This window comes from Sceloporus occidentalis, unplaced genomic scaffold (assembly GCF_023333645.1).
Source record: "Sceloporus occidentalis isolate IW3139 unplaced genomic scaffold, rSceOcc1.0.p SCAF_1, whole genome shotgun sequence".
NCBI classification, from domain to species: Eukaryota; Metazoa; Chordata; class Lepidosauria; order Squamata; family Phrynosomatidae; genus Sceloporus; species Sceloporus occidentalis.
The window spans coordinates 76,546,475-76,566,993 of record NW_028316981.1 but is presented as its reverse complement, the minus strand read 5'-3'; the positions used below and the strand labels follow the sequence as shown (position 1 = coordinate 76,566,993).

The window sequence follows — 20,519 nt, the reverse complement described above, 5'->3', positions numbered from 1 at the left end:
TTTGGCCTAAGTGTATTCTTAAGGTCTTCTTCAGGGGATCACTAAGAATCAAACTTCAGACATTTCTGAAGTGTGATACTCATTTGTACAGTAAAAGATTTGGAGAGCCTGGTTCAGAAATTTCTGTTGAACAGTTTTTTGATAGAACATTTGAAAGTTTGCATTGGGGAAGGGGGTAGGTGGCTCTAATGAAGATATAGCCTGCTTGTGAGTACAGAAATTACATCAGAAAGGTAGGATGGGAAGTTACCAAAGCATTTTATAGAAATACAGTAAACTAAAGGTCAGATAAATAAAAAGCACTAGAAAAATCTGGCACTGAAAATCTGTTAATCTGGCACTGAAGAGACATCAAGTTAGATGTCAGGTGAACTTCTCTGAGCACGTAACTGCCAGTAATTCCCAGCAACTACCTGCTGCACCAGAAAGAGTTAGAGAAATAGCTCAGGAAGAGATCGTTGGGCAAGTGTGGGAAGAACTTGGCCTTCCAGATGTTGTGGACAATAGCACCTATCATCTCTTTCAACATGGCCAGCATTTATGAAACATCTGAAGGGCCCAAGCATCCTCACTATCTTAGGGTCTAAGTAGGTACAGGTGGAGGCAAGGAATCTTTTAACTATCCCAGTTCCAAGCCAATGAGACCCTGCACTGATAGCCCTGTTTAAACATTTGAAGGGATGTCATATTGATGAGGGAGCAAGCTTGTTTTCTGCTGCTCCAGAGACTAGGACCCGGAGCAATGGATGCAAGCTACAGGAAAAGAGATTCCACCTCAACATTAGGAGGAACTTCCTGACAGTAAGGGCTGTTCGACAGTGGAACAAACTCCCTTGGAGTGTAGTGGAGTCTCCTTCCTTAAAGGTCTTTAAACAGAGGCTAGATGGCCATCTGTTGGGGATGCTTTGATTTAGATTTCCTGCATGGCAGGGGTTGGACTAGATGGCCCTTGCGGTCTCTTCCAACTCTACGATTCTATGATTCTATGAACATTCTACCACTGCCTGTACCTAGCGAGATCTCCTTGGGTATGCCTCTGCCTTTGGATGTGTCTGCGTGTTTTGGCTGGCACCCCTGTGTCTAATGAAATTATATATTAGGACCTCAAATTCCATATGTTCATAATAGTGTGTCTTCTTTCATTTTGGTCACTCATCCCTACTCTAATGCCCCTAATGCTGCTCACACTGACTCAGCTCATTCCACTGAAAGGAGCTGACTTCAGCCATTTGTCAGGTGAAACATAGACAATAGAAAAGGCCCTGAAAAAAGTGCTGACACCACTCAGAAAAGCCCAGTGATGGGCATCAAAAAAAAGGATGAACTTAATAATGGTTTGAGTTAATGATGTTTGAACTATGTGTTTTTCATCTCCTGTTCTTTCCAGTTTTCATACCATCCCTTTCTTAGAACACAAGGTTGTAAACTGCTGTGCTTTTACCATTTATTCAGAAACAAACATCCTCATCCATTCCTGTAGTCAATATTGGTTAATAAATAGCCACAGTTTGAGAATAGTTCCTGCATAATTGTTGGTTGTGGGCTGTCAAAGAAAATAAGACGACTATGTTACCAAATGGGAAAATACAAGTAGCAATTTCCCCCCGATCCACAAAGATGTATTCTAATCTCTTAATTGACAGTTTATTATTTTTCTTTGATTTTTTTAAGCAGAAACATTTTTGTGATATTCCAGTTAAAACATTTTCACGGAAGAGGGGGATTAATTTTGACACATCACATTTAAACCATCACATGGTTTAAATAATAGGCATGCTCCAAACAATAGTACACACTTCATTTATTTCAATGATAGTATTGCATTTGTGCTTTACTTTTCCCCATTTAAATCTGTGAAGATTGCAAGTGCTTAAACTGACTCAAGCCATCAAAACCAAAATGTCTCTGATTCTCTGCCCTCCACCCAATAGTATTTACTGAAACCTCTTCCAAATGGTTTTTGAAAAGGTTAGGGTGAAGCTGCTTCTGTTTAGACAGTGAATCCACTTTCAATTTCATCAATGTTTCTACTGGAGCTTCTTTGAGTTGTGTAGGAGCTTTCCCAGTGCTGAGACTTATCCTGACAGCTTTCGCACTGGGAAAGTGATTGCAATTCAGAGCAACTACAGGAGGGGCAGTAAAATCAGAAGTGGATTCACTGCTCCCAGAGCAATGGATCCATCAGATACCACTTGTTTCTGACCAGTGAATTCCAGATATCTCCTTAAAAAGATTTGTCTATTCACGGGACTTTGTCTTCCTCAAAGGCTAATTCTGCTATCTTGGCTTGACAGACCCCACATATCTTTCTTCCACATTGACACCTAGAGACATGATCATCATCCTAGCTAACTCTTCATAATTCCAGAGGTAGGTAGTGAGATACTACTTGAGAATGAATGGCATTATGTGTCATTTGTTTTATGATATAAGCAGTTTGAAGGATATTCACACACAGTACATGTTTCAGCCTAATATGTAAGGCCTCCATCACATCCGCTCTGGTTATCATGGCTTGTTTGCCTTTGATTGTCTTCCAAAAGAAATGTGAAAGATCTGTGGTTATGTGTTATTTCAAGGAAAGGATGTGACTTGTCACAAGATATCTAAAAGCTTTCAGAGGTTCTCTGAAATGCTTCAGTGGATAGATATAACTCATGCCACATTCACACAATTATCTCAGTTTCACAGATCCTTATTACACTTCATCTCTGATTCACACACTGTCAAAAACGATGCAACTTTTTATATACTTTCATATGTGGCTAGGTAGCACTTAGTCTATCTGGAAATGAAGCACTAACACTGTTCATACACTGTAAAATACATTTTCCCATCACCCCCAGTGGTTTTACCTGCTGGTCTTCAAGAGGTTTCTTATAGTAATATAATCTGTTAACCTGCAAGTGAAACAGGTTTCTGTGGAGATGTTCCTGAAATTTGCCTTGAATGTGTCGTGTGATGTTTCCAAGAGATGAGCTCTAGAGGTATGACAGGTCACCTGTTAGTCCCTACTGTATTATGGACATTATAACTGCTTCATATTCAGATTTGCAATCATCATACTATTGCCATGCTGGCAAATGACCCTGAAACCAACAAAAGCCAGTAACCTATCTGCAATGACAGCAGACTGTGCTGGGGCCAAGCAGGATACTGCATGATGATGTGACCAGCCCCTTCCACTGAAGGGCAATGCTGTGGGGAGCAGACACAGACTCTCACAACTCTTCATCACAGTTTTGCTTACTGGCAGGAGAGGCTGGTCATGCCCTCCTGCAGTGCAGCACTCTGGCCCCAGCACAGATTTTAATCACTCCAGATGGCTGCCTGCCGTTTAAGGTGAGTTTCAGGAGGCAGATAGAGAAAGTGTAGCTACAACATCATGGCTATGTGTTTTATGCAGGATCTTTGTGGTATAATTTCTGTGCATGGCTTTGTAAATTAACACCATTAAGATAAAGATTGTGTGAAATAGTGTTGTAATATTAACAATTTACTTTTCCTATTATGCAGCAGGTTTATTCAGGGCAAAAAAGCTACCCTGATAGTTTAGCTACTGAACAGATACTTTGGGTCTGGAATGATATTTGGGAGATGATGTTCATATAACTTCACTGAAAAGTCAATGCAGTGGCTGTTCAGAGAGTGACTCTGCTGTAGCTTTATAGATAACTGATCTGGAATTGTTATAGAACTGTAAATCAACAGATAACATTGTGGTGGGAATTAGTATGGCATGCAAATATCAAAGGGAATACTGTCAATTGGCAATGTGTTAACAACAACTTCTGTTCCTCCATTACTCTTGGTCCAGAGTCATACTTCAGCCACCCCATGGAGGTTGCTTTAAAATAGATCTCCTTGGTGGTTTGGATGCTGGCTTCTAAAGGTGAGTTATTTGCATTGGGTTGCAACATGGATTAGTTATTTTCACCGTACTGTATTATGGTCTCAAAAGCAAAAATATTTAAAAGGCTTCTAAGTGGTACAGGCAGGGCAGAGGGGATAGTTTGCTCTGCATGGTGAGCTAGTGAACTTGCTGCATAGTGTAACCACCAGGGAAAATGATTTAAGGCAGCTTCCACACATTGCTTGCATCATGTGCTAGTGTTTCCTTATGTCCTGGTGTTGGAACTTTCAGGGAGGATTCCATTCCAGAAAGATATGTTTGGACAGTGTGACTCGTGCATGCAATATCTTGTATGTCATATGGTTTTAGATTTCTTCTGTTTTAAAGTTGCTTTAAAAGCCAAAGGTAAAAGTGTGTGATAACATACATCATTTGACTATCCATTGCCTTCCATTGCAGGATTATATATTCTACCTGGAACCAGAGAGGCTGGAGTCAGGAAAAGGAAAATGCTCCTATGACCCCAAGGTGGACACTGTATCAGCATTAATCAGTGAGTTCTTGGACTGTAAAGAGTTCTGTGGCATTTCAAGATCTTTCTGAAGCAAGGGAAAAAGCACCTCTATTCAGGAAATGTTTTTAGCCATATTTAGGCATGGATGGGCAGCTGAGATTCCAGACACATCTTCTCAGAGACTAATAATATGAAGGGACAGAACTTATTTTCTTCTAGAGTGCAGTGACCTATCTGGTGAGAAAGAAAAAACCATAGATCTTCGGTGAATAGCAAAGATCTGAGAAGTTCCTTGGCAAAGTTTCACTAATGATATTTATGTTACTCTCCTGCATCCAATAGTTTCCTTTTGTCCACCAGACAACATGTCTTCTTCTACTGCCCTAGAATTCCACACATGACAATAAGTGGTCAACTGCATTCTAATACCAGATCCATAGTCAAAACAGCTGCAAATTTTATGGGTTTTGTTTAAATCTCTTGATATCATGGGCAATTAATGGGGATACTGTCTTATCTGCCACCATACCTTCTCTTTTTCAGCTTTTATATCATCTTCTCTTACCACACACACACACACACATGCACAGTAACTCCTCAATCTGTTTCTAAGTTGATTTTAAGACTGAATACTTTCTGGCCAGTGCTGTGAATGACTTTACCAGCTCTTGCATCCCATCACCCATCTTTATTTCATTCCTTTGACCTTCAAGGATGGGAATTGTGCAGGTCATATGTAGCATGGATGGGTTCCAGTACACCGTGGGAAATCCATTGACTTTCCCCAGCAACTCTTTTAATAGTGTAGGAAAATAAAACAATATTTTGACCAAAAATTACTGGCTACCATCAAAACTAATTTCGCTGCTGTTAGGCAGGCCCTTTCTGCAAAACAAACAACAACAAAAAACCACAGGAAGAATTCCCCCTCTTTAAAAGGCCCAAAGATATTTGGAAGTGATGCAACATCACTTGTGGTTGCCCAAAATTGTGGCTGCTAAGACGCACTGTGTTCCTCCAGAGCTCTTTAGGAGCCACAAACAGGGCAGGTTAGCCCTACAGAGCTTTCTCCTATAGGGCTTGCAGGTCACAATAGGAAGATAATTAGGAATGGTATCATGGTTCAGCTGACTGGGACCTTCCACTGGCACAACAGCTGCACCAACACACTCCACCTCCCCCAAGAGTCAGCTCCAGCAAGGGACAAAGTTCTTAGTGCTTGCAAATCCCCCAACCTCTTGATATGGCCTGGCTGCCTCTGATCTTGTCCAGGCATCAGTATCCACTTACATGACAAGTCCCAAACTTCTTAATTAATCTCACAGCAGCTGTGACCCAGACCTGGGAAAGGCTAGTGTTGTCTCCCTGTGCCAGTGAGTTTATCTGGCTAAGGGCTGCACTTGATGTGTGGCAATATTAATTAACCTAGCCTCCATTCTATGGAAAGCCATGCTAATTCCATGAGGTTGAGAATAGTAGTGGTCTTTGTGTGTTCTATCTCATGTGGATGCACAATGGAAATCTTTATTTTATTTTGCACCTGCTTTTGATCATTTTGAGCCTTCCCCTGTAGATGAGATGTTAGAACAACAGTCAAAGTCCCTTTCTTCAGAAATTATGCCCTGCCCCTGTTTTTGGTTTATCTTGCCACCCTCAAAGGGTGGCTATTTCAGGTTTAAAGCTTGCCCTCATGATCATTACCCCATACAAAGACTGAACAGAAAGTTAAAGGATTTATAGCTTTAAATAACCTGGTCTTTAAAAATATAATTCTGTGCTATTAGAACTGAGAACAGTTTTGGACATGGTGTGAATGTAGCAGGGAAATTAGAAAGTACCAGTGATTTCACCCCCATTTTTTCCTCATGTCTGTATCCACTATTAATAGGCACACCAGAATTCTTGCATATGTATATGAATTATGAGCACCTCCAGAGCTCCGAACCACCCTGTATATGAAAATTCAGGGTTGCTTGGTGAAGCAGTAACCTGAGCAGGAATTGTTAGTGAGACCACCTAGTCTTAAGCAAAGAATAAATAGAATAGGTTTCCTCCCTTCCCAGTCTTTTCTTGCTCTTTTCAAGAATTAAAAGCAAACCCAATGGGATAAGTGGATGGGGAAATGTCCAGCAATTGTCATTGTACACACTATGGCAGTTATTGTCATTATGCCCTTGCAAACTTGTTCCCTCACTTTAAAAATGCCTCCTGTACTTTTCTGATCTCTGCCCCCTCTTGCCCGCAGATGAAGAACTCTATGCTGGTGTCTACATCGATTTCATGGGCACAGATGCTGCCATCTTCCGCACCATGGGCAAACAGACTGCAATGAGGACTGACCAGTACAACTCCCGTTGGCTAAATGGTGAGCAAAGGGTGGGAAGGGAGCACTGTGGAGGTTGATGTGTAGAAAATTAAAAACAAGGCTGCATCTTAATGTCCATTGGAGACTGAGATTTGGTTCAAAATTTGGCTTCCTAAGAAAGTCTCAGAGGAAGGCAAAAGCAAACTCCATCTGAACAAATCTTTACCAAAAAATAAAAACAAAAGATAGTTTCCCAAGAGCTGGAAATGACTTTAAGGCACACAACAACAACAAGTATGCCAAACTTAATTCTTTTCCCTTTTAAAGCAGCAGAAAGTCTGCCAGTGTGGAGCTGCATGGTTCTCCCATTTCCTTATCCTATCAGCTTTCTCTTAAGGAAATCTCTGTTATCAGACTGAATAAAAGGCATTTATTAAGAAGACAGGATGCCAGCAGAAGCATTAAGCAACCTCCTACTTGTTGTCATGTAAATTCTGTAAATGCACTCTTCCACAGTGAGTTTTCAGGGCTGGCTTCCTAAAATGTTAGGCATCATGCCAAACAGTGTCAGCTGTCTATGATGGGTTTCTTTAATCTGTCCATATATAGGCCAGGGGATTTAGTTGTGCATAGTGGAATCATAACCCAGTTTTGTGGAACCCCCACCCCCACCTGTTTTACCAGTTACCCAATGGTCTTCTTTACCTCTCCTCTGTTCTCAGCTAGAAGGCTCCTGTGACATTTTCAATGTGCTTCTGGTATACTATCTTTCATACAACAGACCCCTCTCTCTCCTTTGTCCTTGGTAATACTCTGATAAAGCCTTGTCCATACACTGGGTTGCCTTGCCCATACTTTCTGTCTAATCCCTGAGAAATCTAGAGTGGGGCTTTCCTGTCCTGTGCATGTTTTATTGGCATCTGTCATTCTAAAATGCTCCATTTGTCATCAACAGGAAGAGCACACAATGATGCCGAGCCCCAAATACCCTATAAATTGTTCATTAGTTTTTGGGCTTTGCAAATCAGATGGCTGAAGGTGTCATTGATAACAAGGATAACTTGGTTCCACAAAGAAAAATAAATGTGTGTACCTAATGATGTGATCGTTGTTCAGCCATCTGGCTGTTGTTGGATTTTTAGGACATGCCTGTTTTTGACTAGTTGATTCCTCCCATTGCTCTCATGACTGATATATGCTAACTTTTCTTACTGTAATTCAAAAACATTTTGTTCCTGGCATTACTTTCTCTACACACAGTTGGTGGTGAAGGGCAATTTTGACTTTGTGTCATTACTGATAACTGATCCAGAGCATTTAATCTCCTGTCCCTTCTCGCCCAGCATGCATCATGGAAAGAGATCCAATGAGAGAAGATCTTAGCCCTCTCTTGCCTGCTCCTCCAGCTGTTGTGGAACAGCAAAAACAGCTGAGTAAATTGAAGTTGGGGATCAGGTTCAGGGGGATGTCATTTATCTATGTAAGCAAATGTTCGATTACTATTCCTGCCCTGCAGTTCTTTTGCAGGGATGGCTGTAGACAAAATATATATATATATATATATATATACACACACACACACACACACAGACACACACACAGACACAGACACACACACACACACACCCCAGATTGCAGTGCCTCTCAGATTTTCTTCCCATAATTTTTGAAGCCAGACAGGTGTACTTGCCACATACCTTTTGAAACAGGCACAATTCAGACTTTCCATTCAGTGATTAAAAGAAATGGCTGGCTGCTCAGAAGTCCCTGGAAATTAAATGGCACAGGTAGAGGGTCGAAGGGCCAGGCCATGTTTTTTTTCCCCTGTTTGAAGCAAAGGACAAGACTGGTAGCCATTGCTGATTTCCACATATGGAAGTTAATTGCACTAGAGCTTGAATTTTACTTCAAGAATGGTGATGTGACAGTGTCTTCCACAGCATTTGAGGGCAGCAGTGTGGTTTATGATTGCATGAAAGGCCATATGGCACACACAGTTCTGTGCTTCAATGGAGGGCAATGGTCAGAGGCCTCAGAAGGAGAAAAATTAGGGGACTGCAACTTTCTGCCATTTTTTTCTTGCAGTGGTTGGCTGGATGGGAAGGTATGTGTAAGAACCAACAGTATTTAGATTTCACATATATGCAATATATATCATTGATTATTATACATATAGCAGTTGTGCGTGCATGTGCATGTAGAGTTTAGAGGTTTGGGAGGGTATAGTTTCATAAAGCCTGAGAAACACTGTCTCACTGCCTTGAGATGCCATTAATCAAGTTTCCCTGTTCATGGATTTTGCATTACTATTCACTCTTTTCAAGCCCAGTTCTGCAAGTACAGAATTCTAAGATGCTTCATTTTACATTACAAATGAGGTGATACAAGGAACAGAGTTCAGGGCTCCTGCAAGGTAGATGAAGGGCTTAGTTAATCAATCACACTTCAATGTTCCCTGGGCAAGCAGCTGCTTAGGTCCCTGTGCCATTATGTTAATTCCTTTACTAAGGCTGACAAAGATTTGCTTCTCTAGCTTTACTCCAAGGGACATAGTAAGCCATCACCACATTCCATTCAAAGTGTTGCAGGGCAGAAAAAAAAGCCTTGGATCCAAAATTCTTTCCACAAGCACAAGTTTGCATCACAGCAAGCTTTGGGATGTGTGAAGGAATTCAGAATAGCTTTTATTTTTAGTGTAGAGAAGGTGCAGGTTTTCATGGAACTGATAATTTATTGAGGCAAGACTTTTTTAAGGGCTAAATCTAGAACATTTGCTAGTTTCTCACAGCCATTTCCCATCATCTAGTGAATTTCCTTTTCTCCCAGTGCTCCATGGAAAGACAGTATCATGGGATGTGCAAAGGAATAGGACCTGGATCTAAAACTGGGGAAAGACTTAGTGCTGATTTAGGGAAAGTTTATGCAGCCAACAGACTAGACTCTGAAATACTTCTTCTTGAAACTTTTCATGAGACATCTGAGTAGGTCATCTGGCTTGTTTGGCAAGAACAAAAGCAGCAGAGGCTGCAGGCCACAATAAACTATCTCCATGTCTGCAGCCCATTTGCTGCAGGAGCTGCTGGGCTGAAGAAACAAGGAGGCACCAAAAGTCATCTGGTTGCAGGATTAGCTGGTCTTTGCATGATCCCGACAGTGGGTTGAAATGTTGCTGTTACTGATTTATCTTGTCTTGCTTGGTTTAAAGGTACAGTGGGCCCTTGGTATCTGCTGGGGTTTGGTTCCAAGACGTCTGGAAAACCAAAATCCATGGATGCTCAAGTCCCATTGTATATGATGGTGTAGTAAAATGTTGTGCCTCGTATAAAACTTCAGAATCAAGATTTGTTTTTTGTTTTTTTTTTGTTTTTGGGGGGGGGATATTTTCAAGATGTGGATGGTTAACTCTGTGGATGCAGAATCTATGGATATGGAGAGCTAACTACTCTTAATAGGGCTTACCACTTGATGTGGTGTGTTTCACAGAGCTTGGCAAAATTAGTCTGTTGAAGTACAACTTCCAGAATCTTAATTTGTTTGCTTTAATTTTTTTTGTTTTTAATAGCCCCCCCCCCTACCCCACCAGTCCAATATGCATTTCATAGATCTTGAGAAAATTACTGTTTGGACTACAACTCCTAGAATCCCAATTCTGGAAGTTGTAGTCCAAAACTGCAGAATTTAGCCAGTGTGGTGTAATGGTTTGAGCATTGGGCTACAACTCTGGAGACCAAGGTTCAAATCCCTCCTCAGCCATGGAAATCCACTGGGTGACCTTGGACAAGTCACATTCTCTCAGCCTCAGAGGAAGGCAAAGGCAAATTCCCTTGGAACAAATCTTGCCAAGAAAATCCAGTAATAGGTTTCTTTTAGATGGAAACAACTTGAAGGCACGCAAGAACACCTAGAACAACAACAACTACAACAATAACTGGTATTTTAACATTTTCAAAAGCCAGATTGAGGTCTGCTTTTCAGCTGTAATGTGGGACTTAAATTTTGTGCAAGGTGGGATAGAATAAATGGTTATTGAGCAAATATTGATGAAAATGAGGCTAACAAGAAGCCATGTGTTGTTGTTTTTTTTACCTGCATACCTAAGTCTTCAGTTCAGCCTTAGTATATGGGTCACAGCACAAAGTGGTTCCTGAACTGAACAGCAGAGGCACAGCAAAAGGCAAACACTGAACCGAATTATTTGTTGTAGCAAAAATAAGATGAGAGTGATCTTAAAGAGAAAATTAGCCATTATGGCATGAGGTGTGCTGCACCAGAGCCCTTCTGCTCATATCCTGCCTGGGGCCTACAGGGAACAAGCAACTGCATGATGCCTACATCAGATCAGATACGCAAGTTCTTCCATCAAATTTCAGTTCTCTTTTAGAATCCAGTGAGCTGACTCCATTGAGAAAGTTTTATGGCAACTTTTGGAAAACAAGATCAGAATGAGTAAGCATTCAATAAGGGAGTGCAAACATCTAGAGCAAATTATTAAACAGAGAGTCTGTGAACATCTAGAAAACAATGCCATAATCACAAAAAGTCAACACGGGTTTCAGAGAAAAAAGTCATGCCAGACAAATCTGATCTCTTTCTTTATGACATTACCAGCTTGTTAGATGAAGGGAATGCTGTAGATAAAGTATATCTTGATATCGGTAAGGCTTTTGACAGGGTTCCCCATGACATTCTTGCAAACAAGCTAGTGAAATATGGGCTAGACAAGGTAACTGTTACATGGATTTGTAATTGGTTGACTGGCAGAACCCAAAGGGTGCTCAACAATGGCTCCTTTTCATCCTGGAGAGAAGTGACCAGTTGGGTTCCACAGGGCTCTGTCCTGGGGCCAGTGCTATTCAACATCTTTATCAATGACTTGGATGACAGAATTGGGGGTATACTTATCAAATTTGCAGATGACACCAAATTAAGAGGAGTAGCTAATACCCCTGAGGACAGGATCATACTTCAGAATGACCTTAATAGATTAGAAAGCTGGGCCAAAGCTAACAAAATGAATTTCAACATGGAGAAATGTAAGGTACTGCACTTAGGGCGGAAAAATAAAATGCACAGATATAGGATGAGGGACACCTGGCCGAATGAGACTACATGTGAAAGGGATCTAGGAGTCCAAGTAGACCACAAGTTGAACATGAGTCAACAGTGCGATGCGGCAGCTAACGAGGCCAATGCGATTTTAGGCTGCATCAATAGAAGTATAGTGTCTAGATCAAGGGAAGTAACAGTGTCACTCTATTCTGTTCTGGTCAGGCCCCACCTGGAATATTGTGTCCAGTTCTGAGCACCACAACTCAAAAAGGACATTGAAAAACTGGAGTGTGTCCAAATGAGGGTGACTAAAATGGTGAAGGGTCTGGAAACCATGTCCTATGAGGAACGACTTAGGGAGCTGGGGATGTTTAGCCTGGAGAAGATAAGGTTTAAAGGTGATATGATAGCCCTGTTTAAATACTTGAAGGAATGTCATATTGAGGAGTGAGCTGACTTGTTTTCTGCTGCTCCAGAGACTAGGACCCAGAGCAATGGATGCAAGCTATAGGAAAAGAGATTCCACCTCAACATTAGGAAGAACTTCCTGACAGTAAGGGCTGTTCGACAGTGGAAAACACTCCCTCGGAGTGTAGTGGAGTCTCCCTCCTTGGGGGTCTTTAAGCAGAGGCTGGAAAGCCATCTGTCGGGGATGCTTTGACTGAGAGTTCCTGCATGGCAGGGGATTGGACTGGATGGCCCTTGTGGTCTCTTCCAACTCTGTGATTCTATGATTCATTATTACAGCAGAGTGCAGAAATCTGTATTTCCTTTGCAGCTTTTGGGAAGGCTAAGGATCAGATTAATGTCAATATGATAACAAAAGTTGAAATATCTAGTTTTGAAGACAGATGTTGCTTCCTCTCTCCACTTGAGCTGTACAAAGAGCCACCATGGGTTAACGTAGAGATCTATAAAATAAGCATCAGCTCAGAAGGGCAGAACTTAGCATGTGCCCATGAAGATGACGTCTGAGTAGGGTTGCCATTTCCTGATTTTTCCTGGGACAATCCCGGATTGGAGGGTCCAAAAAATGTCCCAGTCCAGCTGGGCATTTTTGACCCTCCAATCCCGGATTCCTGCTTTGTTCCAGGTTACATTTTGTTAATCTCCAGTGGACTGGAGAAAATGTGGCCGGAACAAGGCAGCAAGTCATCTCCACCATCACCTCCTCCTCCAAGATGGACTCGGTCCTCTTCAACACCCTCTCCTTGCCTCCTCCTGGTGCTGAGGCCCCACTACATTCAGGGCCTCGGCCAAGGCCCAAGGAGATCCAGCCAGGCCTCTCTCGGCCTGGGGGAGGTGCCGCCATACGTGGGGCCGAGGTCAAGGCTTGAGGAGATCTGGCATGGCTGACAAGGCCTCTCTGAGGCCAGGACTGAGGCACAGGGCCTGAAAGGAAAGCTGGGGCTGCAGGTGGTGGAGCTGCCCACTGCTGAGAGCCTCCCGGGCTGTGTCCTCATGGAAGACATGGCTGCAGTCTGCCTTGAGATGACCCTCCTCATACACTCTGGGGGCCCCCAGCTTTCACCTCCCTTCCCTCCCCTCTCCAAAGATAAAGGGAGGGGTGGCCTCAGTTGCAGAGGAGGACAAGCCAACACCAAAATGGAGGAACTTCCCCCCCCAAAAGGTAGAGGGGGGTTACCCAAGAGAAGATACAAAACATTCCCAGAGGTATTTATCCTTAAATAAAAGGAACATGGCTCAGGCAACAATCAGAGGACACAGAGCAAATTGCTGCAATTAAGTGAATGAACAACATGTTTCATGATAATGTCCTTGGCAAATCTGTCAAATGGTAGTGTCCTTAGCCATTTTCCTCCCCCCTCCCCCGCCCAGCAATATGCTTTCGTCACAGGGACATTAAGGTAAACTCAAGCCTTAACCCTATGCTTTATTGGGCTGGGTGGCTTGAGGAAGAAAATGTGCAAACATTTAGAGATAAGATGCTGTCTCTTTCAGTGGAGATGAAACTTCATTCTCAAGATCCAACAGGAAATCACATGGATTTTATTTCAGCCCCAGATTTCCATGACATCCTAGCGGCTGGAAAGAACACTATTTATTTATTTATGCTTTATGCTGTTTATTTCAGTTATTTCATTTATTTTTGCAGATCCGGCATTTGTCCATGCACAACTCATTCCAGACAGTGCAGAGCGGAATGATGACAAGCTCTACTTCTTCTTTCGAGAGAAGTCCACCGATTCCCCACAGAGTCCTGTGGTCTACTCCCGCATTGGTCGCATTTGCCTGGTATGTGCAGAGAAGGAGCAACAAAATTTGGTGGCAGGGGGGAGTTCCCTGTAAATTCCATGTGCGTGGACTCTTCCGTATTACTCTTTACTTCACCTTGCCTTATCTTGTATGAGACCAGAGCCATTATGTCTCTGAGTGACTCCACTACGATTGCTCCTATTGCTTCCTCTTTATATTGTGTTCTGGTCTAACTGCACTTTACATTCAAAGCAAATCCCACTGATATTAGTATGATCCAACTGCAGGCAATAGAGCTGTCACCCCTGCAACATTTTCTGCCACTCATTTTCTGCTGTTCTCTTCTGCTTTAGAATGATGATGGAGGGCACTGTTGCCTGGTGAATAAATGGAGCACATTCCTGAAAGCACGACTCATCTGTTCTGTACCAGGGCCTGATGGGATTGAAACTCACTTTGATGAACTTCGTAAGTACAGCCGGGGAAGAAATTCTGGTACATGAGTGTAGTGGTAGGAGAAGGGGAAGTGCAAGAAGGTATAGATAAGTGCTAAGCAATTTGACATCTTGACAGAGATGAATTATAATGAATTTCAATTGGCAGCCAGCAGGCTCCAGTCTGATTCTCAGAGTACTTCAGCTTAGCCACTGGGAGCTATACCAATATTTTAGTCAAAGTCTGGTAAAGTTATTACAGTGGACCCTTGTTATACGCTGGGGTTTGGTTCCAAGATACCCCATGTATAACAAAATCCATGTATGCTCAAGTCCCATTAAATATAATGACATAGCAAAATGGGGTCCCTTATAAAAAATGGAAAATCAAGGTAAATGTATACTTTTTTTGAACATTTTCAAACCGTGTATGCTTGAATCCGTGTATAAAAAATCCGTGTATAAGAAGGGCCAACTGTACTATGCATTTTCATCTGCAAAGAAAATAATTTTGTTCCCCAAGAATTATTACTACTACTCATACTACTAATACAAATATAACATTAACAACAACAACAATAAGCACCAGAATCTCAGATCAGCTATTTAAATATGTTGGGATAACTAAGTAAAGTCTCTTGGCCTGGCCCTCGCAGCCCAACTTAGGATCCAGAAACCAGAATAAGCAAAAGAGGTCCATTTAGCTTCCGACAGGGGTACAAGCAGCATGACACCTCCATGCCCACCCCCCACCAGCGAGAAAGGCTGCAAGAAGGACTTGTCACAAAGGTCCTGATTCTAATTGTTACAGCCTTGATATTTCTGGTGCAAATGGGTAGAAACAGCATCCTCTTTACCTTGAATTAGAAGCTGAATGACCTTCCATCACCTGACCTAGTGGCTGGTTCTTAAAGTGAATCATAGAATCATAAAGTTGGAAGAGTCCACAAGGTGGGGGGGGGGGGGGGAGTGTTCAGGCCAGAAGACACTGTTTAGTTTTACAGAGGTAACCAAGTAGCTGATCTGGGATTCTGGTGCTTCTTCTTGTTCTTGTTAGGATTTGTTCTTTGGTGATTTTTTTTACAAGTGAAAAATCTGGTCAAACATCTTTACCAGACCTTGATTGACCATAATGGCACTGCATCTACATGATGTAGCATCGAAGGGGTGTCATAGAGCCATATCGCCAGAGCTATAGCACCCCTTGAAGAGCGCAAAAATGACCCGCTTTTTGTGGCTCCTTTTTGTGCTCTCCGTAGGCCAGATCGGGGCCACAGCATGCGGCTGTCGTGGTCCCAATCCAGTCGGTAGAGGGGTGGCTGCATGCCACCCATCTGCATAGCCCCTAATTTTTTATCCCACCTTTCTCTCACAATAGAAGCCAAAGTGGCTTTTGCAATAAGGGATTAAAACAGAATAACCTTTTTGGGAGCCTAGGGAGTTTGGAGAGATCACAAATACTTCTTTGAGATTACATGCAATGCTGGGGCCACACTTTGCTGGCCCCTGGTGTAATAGGAAAAGTGGGAAAGGTATTTTGGGGAGAAAGAGGAGGAAGCTCCCATTTTGCATAGGATTACATAGCTTTAAGAGATTTTAAGAACAATTTAGTGCAGCCCTGTTAGGCTTTGCCACAACACAAACCTTCCTAACAGATTTTCCTCTTAGCATGGACAAGTATAGTGTGTGATCTAACAGACCTACAGTGTGCCATAATCAGAGAGTTCAAAGACTTGCAAAGTCACATGTCTCTAGGCATCGTGCAACAATTGCCCAGGCAAGGGCAATGGAGGCATTTAACCAAAGCTTCAGGGGGACTACCAGAAGCATTTTTTTAATTAAAAAAAAAATTAAATGCCAAAGGCAGTTTTGAAGGTAACAATATATATTTAAATGGAGGAGCTGTGCTGGAAGATGAAAGACAGGATAAGGAATAGGAACAGCAATGACATTTCTCTTAAATGTGAGCTTGTTGGGCAACATAGTTTTGTTGAAATGCCCTATAAGTAGGTTTCCCTTTTCACATAGTAAATGGTTTTAAACAAAACCAGAACTAGGTTCTATATTAGCCAGCTTGTACAAGGTAGCAGTAGCAAGCCTAGTCAGCCCACCCTTAAGCAGATCAAGCTCTGTGGGTGGACTCACTCCCTTTGGGAACAGAAACAGACACAGGTCTCCAACACTGGCATGGTGGAGATTGGAGATCCTATTCCCAGCAAAGGTGGCAGCTCAGACTCCTCTGGGTGGTTTACCAACTTCCCCTCAGCTAGACAAAAGTCTCCTGCCTGCTCTGGGGTCAGTCCCAGTGCAACTTTTAGCACTTTCACTGGCCATCACAAAAGTATTTTGTGGGGAAAATGGGAAGTAATGACTCCAGAAGCCTTAAGTAAAAAAAAGGAAGAATTTGCCATTTAAAGTCTATTCCCGCTCACCACCTGTTTTCAAAACCCAAAAGGGGCTATTGGAACATGAAAGTTGGGTGCCTAAAATAGCCTTTAAATGGCAAATCATGTCCCCCTCCCAAGGCATTTGAGAGTGCTATTCGCTACTTTTTCAGCAGAAACAAGATCCAGGGGAAAGAACAAATGGCCTCCAGACCCTCAGAGGTTGCCCACCCTTGCTATAGGCCCCATTGACATCTCCCCTTTGATTGTCTCAAGACAGCCTTGTGTAGTGGGGCCTTGCTATCTACTGGGATTTGATTCCAAGACACCTTGTGGATACCAAAATCATGGCTGCCCAAGTCCCATTATTCACAATGGTGTAGTAACATGGTGACACTTAAATAAAATGGCAGAACAAATATTTGCTTTTTGGGGTTATATATATTCAAGCCATAGATGGGTGAATCTGTGGATTCAGATCTGTGAATACAGAGGCCAACTGTATTTGATTATGTATCTCACCTCCATCCATGCTATGAGTGGCTAACTTTCTCTCCTTTCTCCTCAAGAGGACGTCTTTGTCCAGCAGACCCAGGATGGGAAGAACCCTATTATTTATGCTGTTTTTGCTGCCTCTGGGTGAGTGCAATCTGGGAACAAGATACAGGGGCCATTCTTCTGTTCTCATCAACCTCTATAGGCAAAGCTTTACAAGGAAAAGCACTAGTCAGAACTCTGACAGTGAAATAGTTCTAAAGCAGAGGGTGTCCAATCCATAACTGGTGAATAGTGATGATGTCCTCCATATCTAGCCAAGGAAGGATTGTGATTCTCTTGGATGGGGTCATCCTGAAATTTTCTGGCAGAGCTGGAAGAGAGCCCAAACTTGCTTGCCAAGCTTGGGGGTTTTCCCACAAACTTAACCATAGCAGCTGTAGCTGATGACTTGATCCCCCAGGGAAGAGGGCAGGTGTAGCCCTCCCCCTCAGCCAGTACACCCCAGGATCTATTTACACCCCTGCAAGGTCAAGAGGGCATCAGGTCCTTTGTTAGACTAAAACAGCAACAGCTAGTGCCATTTTTTCTTAGTACTTGTGACTGGAATGACTAATCCTGGAATGTTTTATCAGAGGGACTATGGCTTCTCTCAGAGCAGCTGCTTGGAGCTGATCCCAGTGCACCAAAATTGCATTGTCTTCCCCAGCCCCATTGCCTTTCTGGCTTGGCACTCTGTGCCAGGCAGGAAATCCCTTCTTTTCTAGGATCCGTGTCAATGCACGTTAACAAAAGTTTAACATTGCATGTGCTAACAAAGGGCATTTCAATGACTTCCTATCAACCAAGCAGAGAATGAATGTTAGCTGTGATGGGAAAGGGAACAAGGGTGCCTGGAGGGAAGGAGGAAGCATTGTGGTCAGCTTTTATCTGTGAGGAGACATTCACCTTTGTAAATAACACAGGTTGCTCCTCTTTTTCTTTACACAGATCTGTCTTTAAGGGCTCTGCAGTGTGTGTCTATTCAATGGCTGATATCCGCATGGTCTTCAATGGACCTTTTGCCCACAAGGAAGGTCCCAACTACCAGTGGATGCCCTACACAGGCAAAATGCCCTATCCTCGTCCAGGCACTGTAAGTGTGGATGAGATCACCTGAGGGTTACTTCTATCCTGGGGCATGGGCCTGATGTGATGCTGTCTCTGCTGGTGCAAATATAGACATTCTAAGCTCAGAGGTTTAGTAGTTAACCTCTGTCCTGTCCTGTGCACACACACATACACACACTACTGGCAAGTTATGCAGAAGTCTAACATACATACATGAAATATTCATATGTGTGTTCTCTTTTGTTAAAGGATTACTTTTGTGTGGTATAAGGATCCAAGAGCCAGCATGGTGTAGTGGTTTGAGCATTGGATTCCAACTCTAGATACCTGGGTTCAAATCCCTGCTCAGCCATTGAAATCCTTTGGGTGTCCTTGGCCAAGTCACACTCTCTCAGCCTCACAGGAAGGCAAAAGCAAGCCCCCTCTTGAGCAAATCTTGTCAAGAAAAGCCCATGATAGGTTCCTCTTAGAGTTGTCTTAAGTTGGAAATAATTTGAAGGCACACAACAACAAAGTATAAGGATCCATACTCTGAGCCATAGTGCTCTGATACAACATGAGGGCCTACTGATGAAAGACATAGTTTTGGTTTCTCTTGCTCCGAGGTGGGAAACCTGTAACCCTTCAGTTGTTGTTAGGCTGCAAATCCCATTGGTCCCAGCCAGCATGGTCAATGGTTAGGAATTATGAGAACTCAGTCCAACAGTATATAGAAGGCAAATAAGATCCTGGCCTTTGGGTACAATTAATATTTGTTCAAAACAAACAAACCCAAAAAAGAAAAGCAGCATTGCTCTGCAATTACTCAATCATCAGTGTATGTTGATATGAGATAGCTTCATGTGCTTAGATTTATATGAGTTCATATGAAATAATATTTTCAACTGAAATAATTTGGAACAGAAGTTCATATCATTGACAAGCCTAGAACAACAAATTGCCCTTTAGACTAGACCGTAGGTCCATCTGTCTGTAGGCCATGTAGTAGACACTGATGGAAGCTCCTGCAAAGTTTCAGTCAAGAGTTTCTTCAGCCTTACCTGGAGATACCAGAATGAAACCTTCTGCATGCCAAACATATGCTCTTCCACATAGCTGTGGACCATTCCTGAGTGATTGGGCTTTACATGCCAAGGCTTTCATTTCTAGCTCTTACAGTCCTTGCTTTTAAAGAGAGATTTTAAGTGGCAGGACTGGGGAAAACAAACAAAAATCAAATTTCATTGTTGGAAGTGAAAAATTTTGCAGCCTAGTGAATGTTTATCACTAGCGGGCAATAGAAGTAGAGTAATTCACTTGTTACTTGTTTTTAAAAAAACTACACACACAATATGTAACTCATTTTTTTTGCTCATTTAGAGCATGTTCCGACTATATGACCATTGTTCCCATTTGAAACTGGTTCCGATCCTACTTTGATCGATTTCTGTGACAATAAAACAAGGCAAATGCGGATCTTTTGAAAATAATTGATTTTGAAGTGTGTTCAACAAATGGGAACGACAGATCTGAATCGCATCATGCTGGAGGGGAAGGACTAATGACCCCCCCCCCCCCCCGCTGTCTTTGTGCTTGTGGTGTGACCTATAGGTGCATTATTTATTTTTTTAAATAAAATTGATATAACATTCAATTGACTGATTTTGCAACTACAGTGAGCCTTTGCCTTACACAAGGGCAAATAGGGTGTATGCTCAAGCCCCATTGAAAATAATGTGGCTTGTGCATGATGCGCGGCATGGTGCACACACCATTGATACTTCTTTTGTGTGGCTTTCAGCATAAGTGAAAAGCCTCGTAAAAGGCACCTGCATATGATGCGGGTGCACTGTACTTGCAAACAGTGAGGCAAATAGTTGCAAAACCAATAAATCGAATCTTCTATCATTTTGTTTAGAGAAATTGATAGAAGATTCAATTCATTGGTTTTGCAGCTACTTGCCTCACTGACTGCAAATAGCTGCAAAATCAATCAAATCTTCTATCAATTTATATAGTTCTCAAGCTGGGCTGCCACTTACATCATTGATGATTGACATGTATTTTGAAGCGGTGCAAACTAGTGAGGATGACAATCATGCCAAAAAAGAAGCAATTACAGGGGGATATTGAAAAGATCTGCTTTCATAGTGGGAACGACGGGCCTTTTGAAATCGAT

The 20,519-nt window shown here is 42.4% G+C and overlaps 1 protein-coding gene across 5 annotated transcripts in view; it reads left to right on the top strand.

The window, feature by feature from the left end:
- SEMA3F (semaphorin 3F) overlaps positions 1-20,519 on the top strand; it is a 175,084-nt gene that overhangs the window by 134,056 nt on the left and 20,509 nt on the right. For all 5 annotated transcript variants that reach the window (XM_089525866.1, XM_089525848.1, XM_089525859.1 and 2 more), the window contains 6 exons: positions 4,313-4,406; positions 6,613-6,732; positions 13,838-13,977; positions 14,292-14,406; positions 17,326-17,395; positions 18,242-18,386. In XM_089525866.1, coding sequence (XP_089381992.1) covers positions 4,313-4,406; positions 6,613-6,732; positions 13,838-13,977; positions 14,292-14,406; positions 17,326-17,395; positions 18,242-18,386 — 684 coding nt within the window. The remainder of the gene's footprint in view (positions 1-4,312; positions 4,407-6,612; positions 6,733-13,837; positions 13,978-14,291; positions 14,407-17,325; positions 17,396-18,241; positions 18,387-20,519) is intronic.